This window comes from Daphnia carinata, chromosome 1 (assembly GCF_022539665.2).
Source record: "Daphnia carinata strain CSIRO-1 chromosome 1, CSIRO_AGI_Dcar_HiC_V3, whole genome shotgun sequence".
NCBI lineage: Eukaryota > Metazoa > Arthropoda > Branchiopoda > Diplostraca > Daphniidae > Daphnia > Daphnia carinata.
Window position 1 is genome coordinate 9,239,795 of NC_081331.1, and position 16,442 is coordinate 9,256,236.

At 40.1% G+C, this 16,442-nt stretch overlaps 2 protein-coding genes and 1 long non-coding RNA gene across 13 annotated transcripts; 2 read left to right on the forward strand and 1 right to left on the reverse strand.

The window, feature by feature from the left end:
- Positions 1–405: 405 nt before the first annotated feature.
- LOC130695157 (uncharacterized) lies at positions 406–2,712 on the forward strand. Of its 6 annotated transcripts, none has more exons than XR_009422051.1 (9): positions 406–466; positions 605–818; positions 972–1,178; positions 1,248–1,411; positions 1,480–1,658; positions 1,811–2,017; positions 2,121–2,255; positions 2,321–2,501; positions 2,572–2,712. It is a non-coding gene; the product is annotated as an uncharacterized LOC130695157 (long non-coding RNA). The 6 variants fall into 6 exon arrangements; XR_009002287.2 differs by lacking the exon at positions 406–466 and having other exon boundaries at positions 552–818; positions 972–1,091; positions 1,154–1,178; XR_009422052.1 differs by lacking the exon at positions 406–466 and having other exon boundaries at positions 549–818; positions 1,727–2,017.
- Positions 2,713–4,427: 1,715 nt separating this feature from the next.
- On the reverse strand, positions 4,428–14,997 carry LOC130694926 (protein shifted-like). Of its 5 annotated transcripts, none has more exons than XM_059497521.1 (10): positions 14,664–14,997; positions 12,372–12,794; positions 10,286–10,383; positions 9,063–9,210; positions 8,753–8,896; positions 7,718–7,951; positions 7,176–7,379; positions 6,090–6,185; positions 4,824–5,039; positions 4,428–4,741 (listed from the first exon to the last, which is right to left on the reverse strand). In XM_059497521.1, the coding sequence occupies exons 2-10, from the start codon at positions 12,712–12,714 to the stop codon at positions 4,680–4,682; spliced, it is 1,545 nt and encodes a 514-aa protein (XP_059353504.1). In that variant the 5' UTR covers positions 12,715–12,794; positions 14,664–14,997; the 3' UTR covers positions 4,428–4,679. The 5 variants fall into 5 exon arrangements, with proteins under 5 accessions (XP_059353504.1, XP_059353506.1, XP_059353505.1 ...); XM_059497523.1 differs by having other exon boundaries at positions 4,824–5,070; XM_059497522.1 differs by having other exon boundaries at positions 7,176–7,376; positions 14,664–14,996.
- Positions 5,735–7,181, forward strand: LOC130695001 (5-demethoxyubiquinone hydroxylase, mitochondrial-like). 2 transcript variants are annotated; one of them, XM_057518125.1, is made up of 5 exons: positions 5,735–5,813; positions 6,071–6,133; positions 6,288–6,497; positions 6,570–6,719; positions 6,783–7,181. In XM_057518125.1, the coding sequence occupies exons 3-5, from the start codon at positions 6,326–6,328 to the stop codon at positions 7,058–7,060; spliced, it is 600 nt and encodes a 199-aa protein (XP_057374108.1). In that variant the 5' UTR covers positions 5,735–5,813; positions 6,071–6,133; positions 6,288–6,325; the 3' UTR covers positions 7,061–7,181. The 2 variants fall into 2 exon arrangements, with proteins under 2 accessions (XP_057374108.1, XP_057374104.1); XM_057518121.2 differs by lacking the exon at positions 5,735–5,813 and having other exon boundaries at positions 5,996–6,133.
- Positions 14,998–16,442: the final 1,445 nt, after the last annotated feature.

Consider the following 16,442-nt stretch of genomic DNA (forward strand, 5'->3'; position numbering starts at 1 on the left):
AACTGTAAACTGAAATGAATATCGATAAACAGAATAACCTAAGCGCCTGTTTATGCTTTTAGGAAAATTTTGGTAAACTCTCACCTCAACTAAGGGCTTATTTTTCGTACTTAGTTAATATTTGTACTGTTTGTAACATATCGTGATTGTTATAAAAGGATTCTCAATATTTTTACAATCATAGTTCCTTAAAATTTATACATTCATTAAACTTAAAATTGTAAATGTCGATGTAATAATGGAAATAATTTTGTAGAGAATTTGTATACTTTTGCATAGGGATTGCACGAATAAGGATGAACATGAATAAGGAAGGCAGGCATACTATCAGCTGCGATGCAGAATCGTGGTGAGCTCCACAGATGGCGTTGCGGCAGGTTGGCTGGGACATGCAAATGTTGAAAAATATAATAATATGGGATTTTCACATTTTTCCCAGCGTACTACAAATAAAAAATTACGTATGGTAAAGACGTATATAAATATTTATATAAATTAAAAATTACAATTTGAAGTTTAAATTAATCAAAATTAAATTATTAAATCAATCTTGACGATCTCTAAACTATCAACAAAATCGTAAAATTTATCGAACATTTTCCAGATTCAGTGAGAGACAAGTATCTTTTTCTTTAATTTCGTCAAACCATGAATGAGGAGAGTGGTATGATCAATGCCAGAACACTGTGTAGAGTGTCCTAAAAGAATTTTCATCTATAGTGTGTCATGGGAACTGGAGTGATGCTGTGAACTTCAATGTATTCTCTGTAATAGAGGCTGTGACTCATCAACAGCCGAACTATGCCTACTGTGCCAAGGTAATATTACACAGCTTTGCCGTACATTATTGTGTATAAATAACATCCACTTGCTGACCATCGTTTTGTAACTCTTGAAATCCAGACACATCTCTTTTTAATAAATATTTCCCAGTTCAGTTAAGTAACGTTTAGTACAAATACTCAATATAGGGCAGGCAGTTTGAAGAATCCAGAGGTAGCAGACATCTTTGACCATGACAAAACTGCCAGAAGTTTTCTTTTAAGTCCTTATTAAAGAGTGGCATCACATCCACCACTATGTCAAGACTGGTAATATTCTTCTGACTGAAATTGGAATTGGACTCTTGTCTTCAAAAGATTCCATCTGACAGAACCACTACTGGGCAGCTTATACATGTGTGTGTATAATTACCAATTGACCAGAACTTTTGAACTGGTAATTAACATTCTTCATTATAATACAAGCATCAAGTTATTACACGTCCAATTCCTGGGACTGTAATAATTGATTTGATACATCGCACTAAAGCTGCTGTTTGCGATCTGGACAATTTAAAGTACCGTAAAAATGAAGAAAATCTTGATGGTTGATTCTTGTGAAACGGAAAGCAATACTGGTGATGCAGAAGGTGGTCGATCGCGCATACTTCTCATCATCTTTGTAGATACGAATACTAACGAAATTTGCCTTCTTTAGGCGAAGAAGAACAAGGCGGTGACGGTAGTAAAAGTAATTTAATAACGTCCGAACAAAATACTCAATTAGCCGGCATTAGCGCTAGTTCACAAAGTAGCTCTGCGAGCAGCATTTCGCCACGCACAGCGAATCCAGAAAACAGCTCGATATATCCCATGTCAGTTCGAAATCGAACAAAGGTAAAGCGTTCGTTGCGAAAAATAATTTAAAAAAAAATCAATTTCAGTAAAATTATTCATTTTGCAAGGATTCGTTTGTTCCATGAGCTTCAATATTTGTTTTGTTTGTATGTTTTTTTTTTTATTCTGTGTGATTATTACGCAAAAAAAAGTCGTTGCACGCTAGCAACTTGTCGGTGGGAGCGACGGTCTATCACTTAGCACCAACGCAACCAACAGCCCGAATACCAATCACTTCGCTGCCATTAGAACTACGTCAATCGTTTTTAAACAGCAAAAAGAGCATATCCAAGAAAAAATGTATGAGCAAATGTCTGGCTACAAACACATGCCGAGAACACCAGAGTGCTCTTATCAAGGTATAAAAGCAGTATTTACTTTGTTTCATTTTATTTTATTTTTATTATTTGTAGTAACTATAATGCCATCTCTCCCCATTCATTTTCATTGTCTATTTAACAGCTGGAAGATAGATATAAAGTAGAAATGGAGGGTCATAAGCAAATGTTGGACAAAGAGTACGAAACGTTATTAACATGATTCCGCAAGGAACTGGAAAAGCTTCATGTGAAACGTCAACAAGAACTTGAACGCAAGGTAGGAAATCACACAAAGCCATCTTGACGTTACCGCAATTAACTGTACATTTCTCCAACTGGAAGCTGAAGCAGAATTTATCTGACAAAAAAAGCTGACCAAAAAATCAACGCGTGACATTTGCTCGGGCGGAATAATTTTGAAATTCAGGTGCGTCGTGAATACAAGCAAACTAAAGAAAGGTGGAAGCAGGAACTCAGCAGCGACAAAAGCACAAAAAGAACGCCAACGAGATGCATCTCTACGGTATGATTTTTTTCATTGGGGGAAAAATTAATGGAGCTCTTGTGTGCTAATCAACAATTATTGTCTCTAGGAATTACAAAGATTCCTTGAAGGCAATCGAAGCGCGTGAGGAAGAACGATTGACGAAGAGTCAGAAGGACTATTTGGAATTAGAGGTGCGCAGGTTACGGCGTGCAAAACTCTTGTCATATCATCGACCGGAACGTGAGCTGTTGTTTGAAGAGCTCAATAGGAGGCAAGCTCAATTGGAGACGGCCCACGCCATGTTGCTTCGCCACCATGGGCTGGAGTATCGGCAGCAACGTGCAGTTCACATGCTGCGTGAGGAAGAGCTTAGGCGGCAGCATTAGGCGGAATTGTCCGATCAACACGAGTACACCCAGCGTGCAGAGCGCGAATAGCTGCTGCCAATGCTCTCAAGCGTTGTTTGTTATTCTTTTACTGGTAGATTGATCTGTTCGATGCTAGAAACTCGCACTAACTCGGCTTTTTTCCCGAAAAGAGCTTTGGAATTTTTGACGTCCCGCAAATGAAAACCACCAGCGTTCGTAAGAGTTCTCGCTATTGGGTGAAATGATAAATGGGTTGCTACGTTTACAATTGTCAAATAAGTATGGCCGTGATATTTGAACAATTCTGCTCAGGTACAAGCATGCCACTGTGCATTACGGACGTTTTTGTTGCGATCTGTTGATCTGCGTAGATACGTAACTCGTTGTCAATCGGCAGTATTTGTTCCAACTAGGGTTCGCATCATAACCTTTTGCCCGTTTTTTTCGAAAGGTTTTAGATTTGATTTAAGTTGTGTCTTGTACGAAGTATCGTACAAGTATCGGGCGTCGAAAAGAAAATGTTACCATTGGATGTCCCTTTCGGCATTCGAACGGTACAAACAAAAATTATGTTTTTACAAATTTTTAATTCTATTTTGCATTAAATATTTTAAGAATACACATGTATAGGCCCTACATTTTGCTTACATCGGTTCACTTTGAATTTCTATTGTAAATTTCTGATGGCGAAAAATACATTGAACCATAGAAAATCATTCAGATTATTGTTAATTTTCACTATGACAACGCAGACCAAGCTGTATGGCCGATGCCTGCGCCTTATCTGGCACAACTGTTATAGTGACAGTTTTTCAGTTACTTTTAAAAGCTGTTCTTGAAATAAAGATTTGAAATATTCTGATGGAAGTGTAACCCTCGATTTTGCCTTAAGAGGGGCGAAGGGTTTTGCAAAACCGGGTATTTCTGTTTTCCCCTGTTTTTTTTTCTGTGCCTGTCATGTTGAATATCGCTGACTTAAAATTTTTGGGAGATACTTCAGTTTTGGGCGTGCAATGCAGCAATGCATGCAGTGCAACTTGATGGATGAATATATTATCGTACCTTAGCCAACATCAGCATATTGCTAGAAGTGCCTGAAAACGTTACAGAGACAAATTAAGCAAATATCAGGTTCACATCATTTTCAAATTCGAGCAACTTGACTAGTTCTCTGTGGCATATAAAAACAAATAATGACGACTCATCTGGGATGCCTCTGGTATCGTTCATTCGAATTAATTTGTTTCTTCACAATGATGTAAGTGAACTGTACTGTACTTACCTAACTTTTCAGTCTCTTTTTTCAGCCACTATACATTCTTCTTAAAAGTGAACTTGTAGTGGATACAGTTGTTGAACGGTTTTTGTTTCTACGGGACGTTGCTGTTGTAACACGTTTTTCTTAAAAGTAAGTTATCTTGGTTTGCGAAAGCAACTATAGAGCATCGCAAAGTACTCTGCATTTTCTTTAGACAACCACACGGGTTAGTTAGGTGGCATTGATCGCAATAATAAAACCAGGAATTGATAAATCGTTAGCGAAGGATCTCACGTATCTAACATATACATGCTGGATGAATGGAGAAGGTTGTGTATATTCGTTGTTATTACATTTTTGCTTTACAGACAATAGTAAAATTTATTTAACCCATACATTTCTGGTATGCTTTCCAAGTATTGATTCTGTACAACTGTAATTTGTTGCTATATGCTGTTAATCAGACACGTTATCAAAACAGTGTGGCTCTAAGCTTAGGCAAATTTTTCATTAAACACTTATTTTCACATTCGTTGCAGTGAATCTTTAATTCGTCAATCTTCTTATAAATTTTATGTGCATTTCGTGTTAAACCCACACTTTGCGGCGTCGGGCTGCCGGTCGTTCCTCAGTGGAGTTGTTTTGGCGATCTGCAAAAATTTTAATATAAGTATGTGGCCATCGGCTGAAAATGGCAAAACAAAATTTTAAATATCCATATATATAGTTTACTTCGATGGCAAAGTTTCCCATGCCAGCCTTCATGACATAGGCAGCGGTTGAGTCCGACGCAGGTTCCGTGTCGACAGGGTCGCTGACAGAGGTGCCGCTGTGATAGACGTCCTGGTGGGGTCACTTCGCAGTGGTCGCCTTTGAAACCCGGAGAACAGCGGCATTTGTTGACGCCCTTGCACCGGCCTCCGTTCAGGCACGGGATCACACACTTGGCTGTCAAACATGTATCCGTACACAGGCAACGCTACAATGATCATAACTACTCACGCCGCTCATAATACAACCACCCATAATTTCTTGGAGTTCCCAACAGAACTTAGTTCTTTTATATCTACTGAAATTTTTTTTTCTTTTTTCTCCGCAAACAAGAGCGTACAAACACAATGCCCCGACAAGTAATTCAAGCCGTCAAAACTTGGCTCGATATTTTTGGCCGAACGGTAGAAAAAACCATGAAAAATTTTACGTGTTGCCAACTGATTCACTAGTAAATTGAATGCTCATTAATTTTCATGAATTTGTGTTCATGAACAGTTTGTAAAAAAAAACTAATATTTTCGGTGGGAGAAACTTAATGCCCATAACAAGCGAATCGGTATAGTAATATAAATAGTGGATAAAAGTAAGACGATGTAGTTAAGAGTTAGGTGCTTGGAGCCGTCTGTTCGGTCGAGGATTTAAATCTCCATTAGATGTGTAAAGCGACGGGTTGTGACATCGTCAAATCCAGTGAGGCTTCAAAAATTTATTGTTCCAACGAGGAAGTTGAACAACAAAGGAGAAGCAATTTTTTAAAAATGCGCTGGATTGCAGTACGTATCCAAAAGAAACAATAGAAAAATTTTGCTCTTAAATTTTGTTAAAATAGCTTACGTCCGGCAACACCGCAATAGCAGACTGCCTAAAAACTGCCTGTTCGGTCGTGTTGTGAATTGTGATAAGACGGTAAACTACGAGTTTAGTTTTATTTCTAAGTCGCTGTAGCAGGTAAATTATTGCTTCCGCTTATAGTTTTATTTTTGTAATTTTACTTTTAAAATCCACTTTACCGATTTACTTGTTATGCATAATTTTTCCCTACCAAAAACACAAAACTTCAGTTTTGGAATAAGCTGTGCTGTTATACAATCAATAGAAGAAATAATTTTATAAATAAGACAAACATGAATAATAAGTTAAAGCAGTAAATCAAATGGCAACAACTAAAGTTTCAATAAAATGGTTGCATAATTTAATAAAAATAAATGGATGGAATATACATACTGAATTCACAGCGGAGGCCATAGAATCCTTTTGGACATTCACAGGTATCCTTTTGAATACATTTTCCGCCATTGAGGCATTTTTCTTTGCAGATGCCTGTTTATAAAAAGAATAAAAAGGACTTTAGTTCTGACTAGATCACAATGAAAATATTCCTATATGTTCCTGTTCTGTACTAATTTTTTGTTTTTTTTATAGAAAACTGTAAAATTTACTGTTCGTTATTTTGCATTGGAATGGCTTATCGCACAAATCTGATCACCTTGTGCTTCCGCCAGTATTCTACATCTGCCAAAAGATCACCAAAGGAATTAAGAGACAAATCTATACGAGACCGATTCCTAAGAGTGGATCATGCCGGTGAGGTGGGCGCTGACCGTATTTATGCGGGCCAAATGGCAGTTCTCGGTATTATTACGCATATCTCGCATAGGCATTGTTGATTGTATACAAAACTTTGAAGCTAGAGAATTTTTTTAGGGAAAACGAACGTAGCAAACGTAATCCAGCATATGTGGGATCAAGAGAAGGAGCACAAGAAAAAATTCGACGAACTGCTTCCTAGATACCGCACTAGGCCCACTGTGTTGTTACCCATATGGAATGTTGCCGGATTCGTGTTAGGAGCGGGTACTTGATTTTACATCTCATTCGTTTTTCCCTTCCCGGCAAAATAAGCCTTACCCCCCTTAGGTACTGCTTTATTGGGTCCAAAAATGGCCATGGCCTGCACGGTAGCTGTGGAAACAGTCATCACGGATCACTACAACGATCAGATCCGAGAACTCATGAACAACCCAGAGGTAAACGGAGAGTTGCTGGAAATCATTAGCAAATTTCGAGACGAAGAAATGGAGCATCACGATACAGCCATCTTGCATGAAGCCGAGAAAGCCCCGCTGTATCAGGCGGTCTCACAAATAGTGAAAATAGGCTGCAAAGGGGCCATATGGTTATCAAACAAAATTTAATGTCGTGCTATCCTATCTTTCAAAGAGCTCGGTTCTGGCATTTTAGCGAATCAGTATGTTTTAATGTATTGTATAAACCGTCTAAATAACAAATATAGAATACATTCAAACTGACCTCCTTCGCAGTGTAGCCCTTGAAATCCAGATGGACAGCTGCAAATTACCGGCGATGTGCAGCTTCCGCCGTTCATGCACTGTGGGTAACAAAGGGCTGTGCGACAATGTTGACCCATGTAGCCTTCCAAGCATTGGCAAATTTTCTCGTGATTGCACCACCCTCCGTTGGCACATTTTTTGTCACATTCTGGATCCGGACCTACTTTTACGCGTCATAGAACTAATTAATTCTCATTGCCATAGAATGCTATTTTTTTTTGTTTTCTTTTTTGTTTTTGATTTTTTTTTCCCTTATTCCAGTTTAACCTTTGCTTATACAACACTATTCAATGACATAGGCTAAGAACGACGCTCACGATGCGTTATTATTAGAATAAATTTGTCTTTTTCTAAATTAATTTTCTTGGGAGTGTAGAATGAGAAGAAAAAAACTATTGAGGTTTAAAAAGCAAGTGTTCTAAAAAAAAAAAAAAAAAAAAAAGGCGGATGCAAGTCAGCAAGGGATGGCCAGGTAAGGAAAGCGGGTAAAGCATGTCTCACCGTGACGCAAGCCGGTGAAGGCAAGGCGGGGACGGCTGCTGGCGGATGCAGTAGAAGAGGAAGCAGCGAGTCCGGTCTGACCGTGAGTCACCAATAACGGATCTGGAACCGAAGACAGCAGAGGAGGCCAAGCGGATGCGGATGAGGTGGAAGCGTGCGGGGACGGGACCAGGTGGTGTTGGTGTGGGACACCAGCGGGACGGATCGCACCCCCGCCGCCGCTGACCTGATTCACTGCGTTAGCGTATGTTTCACATTACCCGATCATTTCTAGTTTTTCTCTTCTTCATTTATTGGTTTTTAAAAAATTAAACTACAATGCAAAGTAAGTTTTTTAAAATTCATTCTTATTCTTATTTTGGGGTTTACGAAATAGCAAAGAACCTAGTTACCAAACAAGCCAACCACATCAACTGCCCAACCCTCGTACTGCATATTATTGTTTTAAATTATAGAGGCATTACCAACCGAAATGAAAGTCAAAAAGGGAAAATGACTTAAACGGATCACTGAGACTTAATTATCTGAACTACGGTTACAGTGGCCTTCCTGACAAATAACGAAGTAAATGACAAAGTTACCGATCCAATTAAAAACCACGAGGAAATCCGAGGCGTAAAGGGTGGAGTGATCATACAAAGCTCTATTATTTCAAGTTTAGGATATAGAAGCGGGCACTTGAAATGAAAACCAAGTGCCAAGACAGCAATCGACGTTTGAGTTCGTTGACGGCCATACAAAAACAAGCGTGCTATGCAAAGTATTAGCGGTGGAAACTACACAATTCTCCAAAAGCAGGCCGAAGACATCGTACTATATTTTTAAGTAATAACCAAAAAACTATTTTCTGACCAGGCCAAATTTGTGGTCAAACCCTACAGTAGGCCTAAATGCCGCTTCGTGCCCTAGTTAATTGTTATTGCTCTTTCGCGTACTTGCGTTTATCATCTCAACAGCAAGTTTTTAAAGGAATTAAGAAGAAGAAAAAGATTTAAAAAAAAATAAAAAATAAAGTATAATGACTGTTCCACTTACCGCGTTCGGCGCATTCTTTGCGAAGCCTTAAGCGTAGCGGAGTACCTGGAAGCGGTTTTCCTTTGTGGGACTCAATCAGCAAGCCGATGCTAAAGGAGGCTACACCACTCGAATTACCCGAGCAGGGTAACAGGACGCTGAACACTATCATTAAACCGTGAAATGAAGGCATTCAACAGATAAGCGTAAAAGAGGGATAAAATCAAAATACCAAAAAGGCGTGAAACTTTCTACTGTTTCAGCGCCTCATTGAAAGCACGCGTCCGTCTACAAAAAGATGATGGCCATGTTTTTGCTGAGGGTTTCTTACCTTTGGGCTTGCGGGGAACGCGGCCTCGTATTTCAACCGAAATGGTGGGCGATTGCAAAATGTCTTCGTTGAAAGATTGTAGACGATCGAAATGATAGTAGTACTTTTTGTTCTCGCCCGACTTCCAAGTGAAATTCACATAGCCCACCTGGTTTGACACAAAGAAGGACTTCATTAACTACCTCGTACGGCAAAGAAGTAATCTTTTAATGGCAAAACATCTAGTAAAGTTTGACCAAAATGTCCACTCAAGCGCAGCTTTTTAACGCAAACTCTTTGTCGCCATTTCTCCCTAGGCTGGAAGAATGCTAGTGAAACATTTCGACACTTGCTGACGACTCCAGTTCAGCCGAAAAAATCGACAAAATAGCGCTACATTCTGATGACCAAAATTGGCTTTTGGGTATTTATTGTTTAGTGTCAGAAGCTGGCTGCTGACGCGATAAAAGAAATCGCCATTAAAGAAACGAAGAGCGAGAGAAGCCGAGAATGGAAGACCTGCTGTGACAGTTAGTATATGGGACTCGTCATTCCAAAAGAGGCGAGAAGATGAGACAAATGGATGGCTGGTCGTGCCAGCCATCAAGACAAAGGGCTGCAACCAAATTGTTGGTAGTGAACGAAACGTTCGGCATGCACGATCGCGGCAGTGGTTCGTCTACTCCCGTCGTCATCGCCTTTTTGTTTCAAGAAGGTCATCGTTTTGGTTGTCCATTAGTCCGACTAAAGTCAGTCAGATTCTTTTATTTTTCCTTCTCTCGTCGGCTGTCGTTAGATAGCTTGATGAATAGCGTGACCGTCATTCGAAGCAGTCCGACTTCCCTGATTTCTTTTCTCTGTGTATCCTTACATGCACATTTTTAGTCTGAATTCTTACGTGAAATGTTGTTGCTTTTGTTTCTGTTTTTTTCTCGAAAATGGTCAAAAGCTATCCGTCCTCCCTTGCGCAAGCGAGTTAGTCTGATTCGAGCGTAACAGATAAATAAAACAGGCGCCGGCCACTTGCCGTCCGCACGTACCAAGATAAAAGAGCTCTACGCATACATAAAAAAACCCATTCGAGCAATAAAGCAGCAACTATCTGGCAATTCGAGGGAGACTGTTAATCACTCGTACCAAAAATTCGAACGATAGGCGATAAATGACTGTCTATTGATTGTTTTCTGCTAACTAGCGAACAAGTAGCCGACGAAAAATTATGTAAGCTATAGCTTGAAACTTACCTCCGATGGGATTATGGGCAGATATTTCTCGAAGTTGGGATCCAAAATGTACGACAAGACTCGGCCATCTGCAGCTATGTATATCTCCATGGGAAAACCTGGGTGATTCAATATAAAATAATCCTTGTTATTAGGCTACAATTGCTTCTTTGTACGATATACATGAACTTTAAAAAAAATAGTAGTCATATTATCATAGTAACATACGCCATGTGTCATCAAAATCTATCGTTTAACGATTTTTGAAAGTCGGTGGGACTCTTGGCCATATTCCAAGGCCGCTATAAATTAGGTGACCTTGAAAGAACTTAATCGGTAGGTCGTCATTGTGTTGATGATCATCGACTATCACCAACACAGCCTCGATTGCTCCTCGTGCGGCCACCGACAAGGCCGTGATTGGCTCTTTCGGTGAAAGACTGAAAGATGTTGCAAGAGTGAGAGCATTTTTTGGCAAACGTCGAGAAGAAGACGTTTATTTTTAGCTTTAACGCGTTTTCTTGCGCTGCGGTCGTTAATACGTTACGACGCAGTTGGGCAAACTGGAGACTTAATCAACAAATACGATAAAGCTTGGTATTTAACTACTGATAGATAGCTACATCTGCAAAAATAAGGATATGGTGTTTTCTCGAAATATGTAATAATTTTCACGAACAAAAAAAATGTTTAACAGTCGAGTTTAAATTGCACAAATAAGAAAAACTCTATTGGAATTGGGCAACGGTAACCAGTCATGCATAGCAACTGAAACGAATTAAATTGTTTTTTGATGAATCTTTGTTTGTTGAGTTCTTCTTAGAACGATTTCTGCAGATTCGAGGGTCGGATTTTTTAAATATCGTTTTTCTGCAAAGGGCATCGAAACCCCATGCACCTTTATGATTGTCAGGATTGCAAAACTTGGAAATGCCATGTTAAAGGTTAACTACAAGAGGAAACGACTTCGACGAAACCACCCAGAAAAGCAGCGCTTTAAAGGGCATTCACATCATATTGGCTAGTCGATGGGAATCCAGTTAAATACCGCCAGCGAAAATGCTGATGGCGATCAAAGGGCATGTTTATTATTGCATTTTCGATTGGTAATCATGACCGTCCTTGCTAGTTTAAGCTATGCTTCTGTCACCTTGTAATCGTGTGGTAGTTCCACTTGGAAAGCGGTAAAAATCGACTTCAAATTTCGTTAGAAAAACCGCTGACAAAGCCTTTAAACAATTTTATTTTTTACTTCTGGGAAAATGTGGGGGAAAGGGGAATCGTCCCATGCGCAAATTTCTTCGAAAAACAAAAAAATGAAATGAAATACGAAAGGGAGTCGATAGCCTTCCTCAAGATTAAGTTGACAGTACAATAAGAGGCAGCACACCATGACTGTTGTCTAGACATTTCGCCAATGATTGGAATTGCAAGTCATATACCGTGCTGTGAGATAACAATACAAATAAGTTAAGTGCGTGTTTCCACTAAGGTTTTATACAGCGGAAGCAGTGTACGCGCGTAAGATTTTGCATCGCCCTCGCAACGCTAGTCTGTAACACGCTATGTCGTATGCACGAAGTCGTGAATGTCGCACGAATAGACGGAACGGCTAACAAGTTCCTTCCTGTCAAAAAAGGGCATGTTCTATCTGATGTTTCTGTTTCTCTCACCCTCCTTGTCTTTTCTTCTTCCTCCTCATCGTAGTTTTGTTATGATACCGTTGCTCATTCTTCTTGTATCTTATGCTTTATCTCTTTTCCATCAGCCAAGCAATTTGCTCTCGCCCAGCTTCAACACCGCCACCACACCTCTTTTCCCTTTCATCTTTATCTTATTCTTTTTCTACGTTCTTTCCTCCTCTTGTCCTTCTTCGTTTCTTTCCCTAATCTTTTACCTGCTTTTGTCTCTTTTTTATCATTTTTTTTTAATGCGCTTTTTCTTGTTCGTTAGATCTGACGTTACACAGTGTTGTTTTGGGTGACTGGGCGGGTAGGATAGACGATGCCGTCCTTCCCCACACTCTTAGAGTATAACTAAATGGTGCCAAGGAACTAAAAGAGGAGACAACAATGGAAAAACAAAGTAACAAAAGAGAACTTATTACCTGAAAACATTTTGACTTGTTGCTGATCGATCCAGAGTGACAAATCATCTTTGTGTTGTTGTTGGCGATTGCGCCGTTCCATTCGCCCTCCCCGTTTCGTTGGCCGGTTTTTGTTGTTGCCGTTGTGATGAGCAGAATGATTGCTAGCGATGGTGTTGGTTGTTGCGTAGGTCTTGACTGTCGAGTGACGCAACCGCACGGATGGAGTGGTGACTGGCGTTGACGCACTGCAAATCGGTCGTCGCATCCCGTCCAGCAGGTCACCACCGACGGCCAGGAGTAAAAGGCCGGTGGCGACGATTGTAATGATGGATACTTGCGGAGGTGACGTGACGTGAGTCATTGCACGCTCTACCCTTACTAGCAATGGTAGTAGCGCTCGTCTGGCTGCTCTTACGTCAAGCTAACATCTGTCATCGCCGTCTATTTGCATAAGAGAAATATGAGCAACATCACCCCTGGTTTTGAAAACAGGGCTAAAAAATACCAGTAGCGCTTCTGTTTAATTTTTACAGAGATCAGTAATAAACAAACGTCTATCAAGCTTAGGGTAGATCACGCTTAACTAATAATAATATACGTACGTAAGTAAAGAAATTATTCAAATCGTAGAGCCAGCATTAACGGCATTGGAGGGTGACATTCATCGAAACCTCTAGGACGTAGAGAGATACTGTATGCAATTTGCTGGGGCATCTGCTGAGTTTTGTTATGTCAAATCATGTTTTGTTATGCCAATAGACAAACTTTTACGCTTTATTTAAGGGCATTTTTCGGGAATCGCAAGGCTGTATGTTGTGTTCTAGAGTCGTGGGCGTCATTGGAGAGTCATGGGTGCCAAAAACTGTTGTGAGATTTCGGATTGCTAACCTCGAACAAAAACGAAAAATAGCATCCTCCGGCGCCATCAGCATAACTTCCAAGTATATTGAAGATGCTTAAAACCGTTCCGATTCTATCGTTTTATTTAATTACAATACCCATATCGAACTTTCAATTTTAAAAAGGGACGAGACTGAACATGAACGATGTGAAATGTAAGAAATATATCAACCGCTATTTTGCACTCTTTTTTGTCCCTTCACGCTAGAAGCTCAAGAAATCTGTAGCGAATTCAACTATGAGACTATAAATTCGGGGGGGAAAGGAAACGAAAAGAATAGCACAGTGTGAAGACGACAGAGTTGTCGAACCGAAAAGTGGCAGTGCTAGGAGGTGCGCCGGGTAGAGTGTTGAATGTTGGCCTCTGGTGAGCGGCTTGATTTATTCCACGAAAGCCATCGTCATTGCCGCCAGGCTTTAACACCGGCTCAAGCGGGCGCCCTCTTCTTATTTATTTTTATTTAGTTTTTCTTTCTCTTTTTTTTTTTCATTCCACACGGTAAAGTGGTTCTTTCAGCTTTTGTTCGTTCCTTGTTCTTTGGCTTTGTCTTTTCTTTCCTTTTTCCCTTGACCATATTCGCATTGTCCTTCTTCCGAATAATTAACCCGATACAGCTAGAGGGTATAAATAACGAGAAAAAAAAAAAGACAAACCGACATCTATTAGGTTTTCGATCGAGAGCCCTTAGGATGGGCCCTTTAACATCATCAGTCTGAAATTCTTCGACCAAGATGCGTGCACCTCGACCAGTTGGCAACCTGAGAGCAATAAGACTGAGAAAGTGGACTTTTGACCTTGTACTATACGGGCTTTAATGCTGCACAGATCCGCTGCCAACAGTTGACACGCCCTAATCGCTCCTGACGACGAGGAAAAAGACTTGAAAAAAGAAAAAAATATTGAAAATCTGGAGAGATCGGATAACCGAGGAATTCGACCATTGAATGTTCAATTTTTAGAACGTTTCCGCAGAATTGAATTCCATCTTTCGATAAAATCGTACATCACGTGCAACATGTAAACTCTGTGGTCGGTAAGTGTGTGCCACAAAAAGGAAGGATAATGACAGTAGGATGGGCTCAAAAAAACCTGAAAAAGACATTAGGAATTCGAGAAAGATGAGGACTTGCAGTGAGAACAAGAGTAAAACGAGACGAACAAAAGGAATAGGGAAAGAGAGAGAGAGATAAAAGGAGAGGGAACGAGAGAGAGAGAGAAAGATAATAGTGACAGGTTGTTTCCACCTCTTCCCCTCCTTCATCTTTCAAGCAACCTACTAGTAATTTTGATTGGGACACACACTAAAGGGGCTTTTGACGACATACACTTTGTCTTGCTAAACAGCTTGCATTAAACGAAAAACCAGACTGGCAAACTTGCCATTCAAACGAACAAATTGTGCTTAATACCTGTTGCGTTCATGAAGGACAGGAATGTTGACGCCTTTCAATGGGGAAAAACCAAACGTCAGTGCTGGACTCGGATGGTCGTCGACGGGTTGATGGCTCTAATGAAAGTTCTATTCAATTCGAATGTTGTAGGCTGGTACCGATTCGTTCGACCTGTTCGGGTCTAGCGACACTGGAAAACTGTGCTGTTTGCGTCTGCTGAGGTACGAACGGAACCACAAACCTCAACAAGGCAGAAGACACTACTTGTTTAACTGATGCACAAGACTTGTCGTGCGCTTTTTCTTTTGAGAATCCTCCTCGCCACTTCAACAGATTCCGTGGTGCGCTACGGTACAAGTCTGGTAAGAAAAAAAGAAAAAGGAGATACAAGGGGGGAGGAAGGAGGAGGAGGTGAGTAAAGGAGAGGAGGAGCTTTCTCCTCACCCGCCTCTGACCGTGCCACGGCAAAGGGCAAAACCGCATTTATAGGTAGCAGTCAAACGGACGGTAAAAAAAAAAAAAAGAAGGCCACATCAGGCACGAGATCTATTATCTACTAACAGCTGCCGAAAATTGTTTTACCAATTGGGGAATCATGCAAGTACAGCATTACAATACACACACACACAAAACCGTTGTTGATTTTGTCCGTTTTAAAGCTTCAAAGCTTTCAAAGCAAGATCGTTCGATATTGCCGTAGCGTATGTCTGTTTTGTTGTACGGCATTAATGACGAGTAAATCAACTTGACGGCGCCAGTAAAATTTTGAGTAATCATTTTCTCTTGGCTTATTGTCGTAAGGTGGTGACATTGTCGTACTATTTTTGATTAGTCAATGTTACCCGAATTGACACTTATACGCAATATGTAACTACTTAACGAGGTCTGCGTTAACTCTAATTTTGCTCCCAATTGCTCCTTCGTCACTTCTCTCGTTGGACCAGAGAACGCTCATGAACAGATGATTTTCCATTCCTTATACGTAAATGCAACTACATTCATGCGAGTTTTGAGCTTGAAAATCGTTCTTTAAATTCTCAAGGGAAAAACAACAAAAACAAAACCTCCCTAAAAAGAAGCTGGTAAAGGAAAAGATGAAAGACTACATAGACATGGATCATCTCCTTTTTCTACAGGCGATGATGCTTAACTGTGCGGACGGCTGCTGATGGGCTGATCCCCCACCTTTTGCCTCTTTCATCGGCTTTTCACCATCGCTGAATTTTTGTTATGTCATTGGCGTTTTAGAAGCAATCGTTCACGCAAGCTTTCAGCGCCATCAATAGCTAAATACGCTGGCCATATTTTGTTCTTTTCAACGAAGGCACACGTGGCGCAGACTGAAGCACGATTGACATTACAAGATGCCAATTTCTCGTTTCGTCAAAATGCGAAGTTGCTTATGAGAACTTAATTTAAAACGCAGTTGAGAAGAGAATGGCAGTCAATATACCTGAATTTCAATATCAAGAATTTCGTTTCTTTTTTTTTTTAAGATTTTGAAGATTATTCAAGTGAAAAAGGCAAGTTGGACGATCAATAAATATTCCAACTTAAAACTTCGTTTACATGAAGGAAAGAAAAGTAAAATAAGCAAACTGGCGCTGCCGAAAATAGATGCTAGAAATCCCTAGCTTATGGATTACTTGTAATGGAAAAAATGTGGGTGTAATAACACACAAGATGGTGAGATCTTTATCATTTCAACGTTGGTACAATTTGCAGGAAAAAGTCAACGACGTATTATTCTAGGGTCGTCAACTCATCTTACGTATTCAGATGTTCCAGCTTTGAGTT

Excerpts from the sequence above, each read along its gene's own strand:
- LOC130694926 (XM_059497521.1), bottom strand. The coding sequence starts at position 12,714 with ATGACTCACGTCACGTCACCTCCGCAAGTATCCATCATTACAATCGTC. Across the intron at positions 7,380-7,717 it reads CTTCACCGGCTTGCGTCACG|TAGGTCCGGATCCAGAATGT; the intron begins GTGAGACATGCT and ends GACGCGTAAAAG. Across the intron at positions 5,040-6,089 it reads TGGCCTCCGCTGTGAATTCA|CCAAGTGTGTGATCCCGTGC; the intron begins GTATGTATATTC and ends CATGTTTGACAG.
- LOC130695001 (XM_057518121.2), top strand. The coding sequence starts at position 6,019 with ATGGCAACAACTAAAGTTTCAATAAAATGGTTGCATAATTTAATAAAA. Across the intron at positions 6,134-6,287 it reads ATCCTTTTGGACATTCACAG|AAAACTGTAAAATTTACTGT; the intron begins GTATCCTTTTGA and ends TTTTTTTTATAG. Across the intron at positions 6,720-6,782 it reads CGGATTCGTGTTAGGAGCGG|GTACTGCTTTATTGGGTCCA; the intron begins GTACTTGATTTT and ends TACCCCCCTTAG.